The following is a 7,952-nucleotide window of genomic DNA, read 5'->3' as shown; positions in this document are numbered from 1 at the left end:
AAAAGAGTGAGGAGGCTGCTGACTTATGGCGATTGTTCCGAGAAGAGACCAAACTTGAGGTAAGGAATCATTTCTTATTTTGAGCAGCTGCTGGAATCAAGCAAAGCGACGTTCGGAGGCATGAAGCAGCAGCCTTCACTGATAACTATTGGCAATGTGTGATAGATTCCTCTTTATTAACAGTATTTACCATCATAAAAGAAGTTTATTTAGAGTTATACTTAAAACTGAACGTGGGTTTAGTTTTAAAATGATCAGCCAAAATCTAATTCTGTTTTAAATCAGTAAAATTATATGTTCAAGTAAGTCTTAAAAACATACTTAACCTCCAAAGTTTTATTCCACATCAGCATTTTGGTTTAAATAAACCACCTGTCTTCCTTTTATCTTCTCCTTCAGGTTTATTTCCGGCCATGTCAGCCAATGGGAGCTCAGAAACAGGCTGCAGGTCAGAGGTCAGAGCCACCAACAACACCTGCAGCCAGAAGGAGCTGTCCGTCACCGCCTCCATCATCTCCATGACTGTGGGCATCTTCTCCAACAGCCTGGCTCTCTTCATCCTGGTCAAATCCTACAACCGTGTCCGGCTCAAGTCCAAGGCGTCCTTCCTGCTGTTTGCCAGCAGCCTGGTGATCACAGACCTGCTGGGTCACCTCATCAACGGCTCCCTGGTGCTCTTCGTCTACAGCTACCAGAAGAAATGGGAGACTTTTGATCCTCATCGCATCGTGTGCAGCGTCTTTGGGATGTGCATGGTGTTCTTCGGCTTGAGCCCCTTGTTCCTGGGCAGCGTCATGGCCGTGGAGCGCTGCATCGGAGTCACCAGGCCCATTTTCCACTCCACCACGCTGGTGTCCCACCACATGAAGCGGCTGCTGGGGCTCACCTGGCTGCTGGCTGCTCTGGTGGCTGTGCTGCCGGTGCTGCTGTGGAGGCCCTACAAGGTTCAGAGCTCCAGGAGCTGGTGCTTCTTCCACATGGAGCAGCCCAAAGACTGGCTGGATGTGCTCCTGCCCCTGCTGTTCTCTATGCTGGGGCTTCTGGCGCTGCTGCTCTCCATCGTGTGCAATACACTCACGAGTTGTGCGCTGCTGCAGGCCAGACTGCGCTGCAAACATCACTGCAGACGAACGTCGTACCACATTGAGATGATCTGGCAGCTCCTGGGGATCATGCTGGTGTCCTGCATTTGCTGGGGCCCATTACTGGTAAGAACTTCTCCTTAGTGCGTCTTTAAGTGTAACGTACAAGAAATACAGAGCTCAGAATGACCATGTAGGAGCTCTGTTAAAGACCTGAGTCAACTCAAGATTTCACTGTAAGTCATTCTAACTTCATTCTGACTAGAAACATGTCTCTGACCTTAAAAGTGTGAGTCCACCACATTCAAGTTGATTAATGTGGTCAAAGTTGTCTTATCAGTGGTGAAAGTGTAAAACCAGCTTAGTTAGAATAGCTGAAGTTGAGAAAACAAGTTTAATAAGCTGAAGATATTAAGTTGAACCAACTAGTTTCATAAACAAATACTAGTAGCTGGAGACAGATTTCCTTTTTCACTTTAAATTCCATCTAAGTTTAAAGCATTTCTGTGCTGTTTAAAATTGAGAACTGACAGGCTCAGCTGTTGAAGCCATTTTACTTCAACAGGATAATAGAGGATTAACCTTTATTTTGAAAAGACGCTGCCATAACCTGGGCTGCAAGGTGGAGCCGAGGTTAGCACTGTTGCCTCGCAGCAAGAAGGACGCCGGTTCGCGTAGTTCTTTCTGCGTGGAGTCTCCATGTTCTCCCCGTGCAGCGTGGGTTCTCTCCGGGTTCTCCAGCTTCCTCCCACAAGGTCCAAAAACATGCTGAGGTTAATTGGTGATTCTAAATTGTCCGTAGGTGTGAATGTGAGTGTGCTTGGTTGTCTGTCTCTAAGTGTAGCCCTGTGATAGACTGGTGACCTGTCCTTCACCCTGAGTCAGCTGGGATAGACTCCAGCCCCCCGTGACCCTGGTGAGGATTAAGTAGTGTATAGATAATGGATGGATGGCAAACATAACTTGATCTAACAAAGATAAACAACAAGTTTCTACTGGGTTTGTTTTCTCAAACTACAAAAAGCAAGTTTCTGAGGAGTTTTAATTATCTTACAGTGCATCCTGGGAATTGTGTTTATATGCCAATTTAGTTTTATATAAACTTCATTTATTGAGTTGTGTGAATCATTCAACTCAAGTCAAAATTTCTCAAGTTATTGATCTCATGCTTTTAGGTGCTAAAGTGGTCTAAAAATATACATTAAACATTTTATGTTCAATTAACTAGAAATTCACACAAAAAAAACTCTTATATTTACATTCAGTAAACTAGAAAAGATGAGTTGATTCTACTAAATTCTTTCATCATAATTTACAGTGTGGGGAAGGTGAGTTTATAGTTTTAGCAATCACGGCTCATATAATAATCAGTCTTTTACATTCCCACATACTTTTCTATTCTTTAAACCGTGTCTACTATTTGCCAGTTTGTCTATGATGGATTTTCAGCATCAGTGAGTGCAAAGTGACTGACGGGAACAAAAGAATAGGATTTGAAATAAGATCTGGCAGGCTCCATTATGTGTGAAGTGTGAAGAAAAATGACTGAACAAAAGGTTGTTTTTAAGATTTTTGAAAAGCGGTATATATTTGCACCACGAGGAGCCTGAGAAACACATCACAGTTTGTTTGTTTTTCCCCCAAAAATGCAGCTACTAAAAGAACTAATGTAACTAACGTACTTAAAACAACAATGAAACCAAATCAGGGTGCTGGACTTTGGCGTTTGAATCTCCTGTCATTGACTTAACCCCCAACAAACTTGTCTCTGTGTATCAAAATCATATACTTAGACATTTGTTCCATTGGATTAATCCATTTCTGCTTAAAAAAGGGCTCAGCTGTAACTTCAAACTGTTGACTCCTTTAGAATTTATCTGCAGCGCCAAGGTGGAAATGTTCAGCCGAAACTCATTATTTTACTCATGATGTGCATTCTAGCATGTAAAAGCACCAGAATGGAAACATGACAAAGGTTAAAAAGTTAGATTTTCATAAGACGGGCTCTTTAAAACAAGTCTGTGAAGATTCTCAGTCATCCAGGTCATGGCTGTTCTGGTAGATTAATCGTAGCAACTGGACTTGCTGGAGTTCCTTGAAGACGTTTCACCTCTCATCCAAGAGGCTTCATCAGCTCTGACTGACTAGTTGGGAGTTCCAGATACTTGTATCCTAAAGGAGCCATTAACACCTGAGTTTCGGTTGCAGTCGGGGGTTTGTTTCTCCTCCCCCTCGTTAGTGCTCCCCCTGCCACAAAGGGGTTCGTTAGGGTCTTTTGTGGCTGTGGATGCAGTTTCATCTTCCTGGGGAGAGATCTAAGGACTGAAATGTAAACAGGTGAGAGGTGATGCCTCAGACCTCCACCTCTGTTGAGGGATGGTCTTTCCAGTTTGACATTGATGGCTTCTTTCACCCCTCTCTCAAACCATCTGTCCTCTCTGGCCAAAATCCGTACGTTGTCGTCTTCGAATGAGTGTCCTTTGTCCTTAAGATACAAGTGGACTGCTGAGTCCTGTCCTGAGGAGGTGGCTCTTCTGTGCTGAGCCATGCACTTGTGGAGCGACTGGGTACACCACGTTGCTTTGTTTGTGTCTCGGTGTCTTGTTCTTAGGGTGAACCAGCTTCTGTCTCAGGGTGTTGGAGGGTTTAAAGTGTACTGGAATGTTGTGTTTGTTCTTTAAAACAAGAAAACAGTCTACTGATTTTCACCATTTTAAACAACAATAATATTATTTCTTATCTGAACAGAACTTTCTTTCACTTTAGTCAATAACTTTGTTATTTCAGGCGTGTGATTATCGTGTAAAAGAATCGTTGTACATTTGTGTAACTAATGAATATGCAGCTGAAGAGAGGCGTGAAGCTTCGTGATAGATGAACCCATTTCCTGTAGAAGAGCTGGAAACCTAATTGCAGCTTTAAAGCCTCTTCTGTGTGACTATGACAATGAATTATTATTCAAATTAAACATTTGCATATTTTGTAAGAACACTGCGTGAAAGTGTTTTCACTCAAAGTTTAATGTTCTCTAAACGAGCAGAGACCGGCGTGATTTATACAGAGTTAGAATTCAGCGTTACTTTCTCTTCAGTGCATCCCAGTGTTTGCAAACAGTTCGAGCTCCACTTCTCCAGCATTTGTTCTGTTCTGTCAGCATTGTGCAACTTAAACTCACATTTTGACTGAATGTGTGATCTAGTTATTATTCTGTGAACGCTCTCCACCATGCAGATCCTCGTCATCGTCCTGAGCACCAGAGCCAGAGATGAGTCCACGTCCTTTAGCCTGCTGACGGTGGTTCGTATGGCCACGTGGAACCAGATCCTGGACCCGTGGGTCTACATCCTGCTGAGGAAGGCCGTTCTCAGAAAAATCTTCATGTTGTTTCACAGCTGCTGGGGTTCAAAGCCTCATAACCTGCACCGCTGGCAGCACAGTGTGCTCTGCAGCTCGGTGGAGAAAAGCAACTCGTCCCACTGCCGCTGCCTCGGCAGGCTGCCTCTGCCAGGCACTGCCGTCAAATCCATCGCCTGAACCCCCCGTGTGAAGACTTGAATCTGACAAACAGGAGGAGGCTGTGAAGGAGGCGAACATTGCACATGATGCAGAGTCTGTTTTCATGTCACCTTTGCAAAAAAATCACCAGTTTTGTGGTGCATTGTGTAATGTGGGGTTAACTTCTTGACATTGTCTCAAAGCTCAGAGAAAAAAAAAAACAGCCACAAATCAGTTTCAGACTTGGAAAAGTTGCCGTCTTTGTTTTGAATAGTGCTTAGATTTCCACATGGCAGCTCCGGCATCATTTTGTACTGATATTTAATGGAAGTGTTGTACTGCATTTCCACCTCACATGCTTATGTGATGTGAAATCTATTGTGATGATTCATTTCTCTGGATTATAATATGAATACTTTTTAGGTGGTTAATGCAGTTTATGTGAGCTGAGCAAAGAGTTATGTAAAATAACTCAATCTACAGAAATATTTACCTGTAAATGGCACATACTATTTAAAAAAGACATTAACGTTGTGACTGGAGTCCACTGTGGGGCTTTTTGTAGCCGGTATTGTGCCGCATCTTACTGGTAGCCACATTATTATTTTGTACATGTGACATTTTGCGTCAGCGCTTCTGTGTCGTGTTGCCTGTTTTTCCACAAAATGTTTCCGCTGTGGTTGCCTTGACCTGTCTAATAAAAGTGAAAATGGAAAAAAAAGCTGTGTTCTAATAGGTAGCAATCATGACAAAGTGCATTTTCAGGGAGATTTTTTTAGGAGAAAGTCTGCCTGGCTTTGGTTCCAGAATCATCGCTGACTTTTTAGTGTTCAGTGATAATAATTATAATTACTCCAGTCATAATGCCTCTTTGAAGGGTACTATGAAATGCACATTTAAATTTTGCATCATGAAAATTAATAAAAGAAGCTAGCTATTGTAAAACTGAGTTACTTTACAGCTTAAAGACAGAAACATCTTGCAAATGCTTGAACAATTATCGGCAAGTTTAAACGTTTTTCAGAAAGTTTTAGGAGTGTTGTTATAATCCTGACAAAGGGGGAAGCAACCTGAGGGAGAAAAGATCGCCAAGTTTTGTATTTGTTAGAACAATCAATTTAAATATTGTGTTGTGGAAAGGCTGTGTTCATGCAGACTGTTAAATGAGGGAGAGGTTTATTCCACCCAAATAGTAGTTTTCTAATTGGTGACTTATGGTTTTTAAAAGTTTATACCACCCAAAGTACTACTGTCTGTCCAAGTACTTGGAGTTTTAAAGGTTTATTCCACCCAAATAATACTTTTGTAATGCATGAGTTATGGTTTTAAAAGTTAATTCCACCCAAAATATCTCTTTCTGTCCAAGGACTTGTAGATTTAAGGTTTAATTCCATCCAAATAGCACTTTTCTAAAGAATGAGTTGTGGTTTTAAAGCTTTACTCCACTCAGTAGCACTTTCTAACCAGCAAATTATAGTTATCAAAGTCTGTACCACCAAAAATACTATCTGCGCCAGTACATACAGTCGTAAAGTTGTGTTCCACCCAAGTGCAAAGAATTTTCAAAGGTTTGTTTCACTGAAATAGTATTTTCTAACAAGTGAGCTTGATTTTTATGCCTTCCAAAATACTTCTGTTTGTATAGGTACTTACAATTTTAAAGGTTGATTCCACCTAAATAACACTTTCTAACAATTAAGTTATGGTTTTACAAGTCAATACTACCAAAAATAGTACTTTATGACAAAGTAGTATCAGTTTTAAAGGTTTATTTCACCCAATTAGTACTTTCTAACCAGCAGGTTATGGTTTCACAAATCTGTGTAACCCAAAATACTACAGTGTATCCAGGCACTTTTGATTTTAAAGGTTTATTCCTCCCATATTGTACTTTTAATGAAGAAGTTATGATTTTATAAGTCCATACTGTCCAAGTGCATAGAGTTTTAAAGGTTTATTTCACCCAAATATCACTTTCTAGCAAGTGAGCTTGGTTTTATCAGTCCATGCCATCCACAATAGCACTTTTAATTTTTAAGGTTTATTCCTCCCAAACTGTTCTTTTTAGTGAACATGTTGGTTTTAAAGCCAAAATAACATTTTTCGTCCAAGTACTTTTTGTTCCATCCAGATAACATTTCTTAAATAGCAAGTAAATTGTGTTTTTAAAGTTATTTTCCACCCCTATTTTTTTCTTTTCTTTTTTTTTCTCGCTGTGCTGAAAATGCCTCCTCCTCCTCCTCTTCCTCCTCCTCCTCCAGCAGGTATTTGCTGGTGCATTTGTTGATGTGCTTCCTGACGCCTCCTGCAGGGGGCAGCAGAGCGCCGGATTCCTGCCGCTGTTTGAAAGCGACGAAGAAGAAAATCCCATATGGAGTGTGACGTAACCTCTTCCTCATCGACTCCATCTTTCAGCGCCGCATGACTCCGTGGACCTCCGAACAGGTTTGTCTCTGCGGTCCCCGTGGGTGTGCGTGGACCGTTTTGTGTGTCTTGCGGGGCCTGTGCGGGTGTCGGCGTGTGTTCGGAGCAGAGCTGCGGCACCGAGCGGAGCCGCGTTCCGGCGTGTGTTCACCGTATCCGGCCCTGTGTTGTGTTTTCATCTGCAGCTGCTAACCACACGGAGGGAAGCCCAGCAGTCTGGCTCCTGTCACATTAGCTGTGTCTACATCTCCTTTTAACATCTTTATTGGCTCACATTGTGGATAAAAGCTGTTTTTTTTCTGGCACCGTTTAGCTAAAAAGCTGCGTTTTATGGAACTAGCTTGTTGTGTTGCTAATGTTGCACTAGCAGCAGCAGCAGCAGCAGCATGCTCGTCAATTTGCCAAGTACACAAAGTTGTGTTTGTCTTTCTTGCTTATCTACATTTTTCTCCTGCAGGTGAGAACATGAACCAAGAAAAACTGGCCAAACTTCAAGCCCAGGTGCGGATAGGAGGAAAGGTAAGCCAACATCCACACAGTGTTTTGATTGTGAAGGTGTGATGTTAATATTTGCACTGTCAGCTCCACACACAGAAGGACTTTTATTGCACCTATTGATTATTATTATTATCAGCAAGTCAGTTAAAAAAAAATCTGGATTGATTTTTGTCCGTGGTAGGGCTGCCAGTAAGAATTAGATGAGATTGCACTAATTTGCCATTGCACAGAGCACAAGTACTGTGAAAACAAAATGCAGCAGCCAACCGGAAGTGCAGAAGAAGCAGTGAAGTGCATCGTGTGCAGTCCGGAGTATAAACAGAATATGTAGAGATGTCATTGTTCGTTCATCTTGATGATTATTTTTTATTTTCTGGATTAACCGACTAGTTGTTTGGTCTATGAAATGTCACAAAATGGTAAACATGTCATGAAGTTTTCCAAATTCCAAGG

At 41.8% G+C, this 7,952-nt stretch overlaps 1 protein-coding gene across 1 annotated transcript; it reads left to right on the top strand.

The window, feature by feature from the left end:
* Positions 1-413: 413 nt before the first annotated feature.
* ptgfr (prostaglandin F receptor (FP)) lies at positions 414-4,616 on the top strand. The gene is made up of 2 exons (XM_008299480.1): positions 414-1,208; positions 4,314-4,616. The coding sequence occupies exons 1-2, from the start codon at positions 414-416 to the stop codon at positions 4,614-4,616; spliced, it is 1,098 nt and encodes a 365-aa protein (XP_008297702.1).
* The last annotated feature ends 3,336 nt before the right edge of the window (positions 4,617-7,952 follow it).

The sequence above is a fragment of the Stegastes partitus genome, unplaced genomic scaffold (genome assembly GCF_000690725.1).
Source record: "Stegastes partitus isolate 25-593 unplaced genomic scaffold, Stegastes_partitus-1.0.2 Scaffold1421, whole genome shotgun sequence".
NCBI lineage: Eukaryota > Metazoa > Chordata > Actinopteri > Pomacentridae > Stegastes > Stegastes partitus.
Note: the sequence above shows the minus strand (reverse complement) of the source record. Positions and strands in the feature narration are given on the sequence as shown.

Excerpts from the sequence above, each read along its gene's own strand:
- ptgfr (XM_008299480.1), top strand. The coding sequence starts at position 414 with ATGTCAGCCAATGGGAGCTCAGAAACAGGCTGCAGGTCAGAGGTCAGA. Across the intron at positions 1,209-4,313 it reads TTTGCTGGGGCCCATTACTG|ATCCTCGTCATCGTCCTGAG; the intron begins GTAAGAACTTCT and ends TCCACCATGCAG.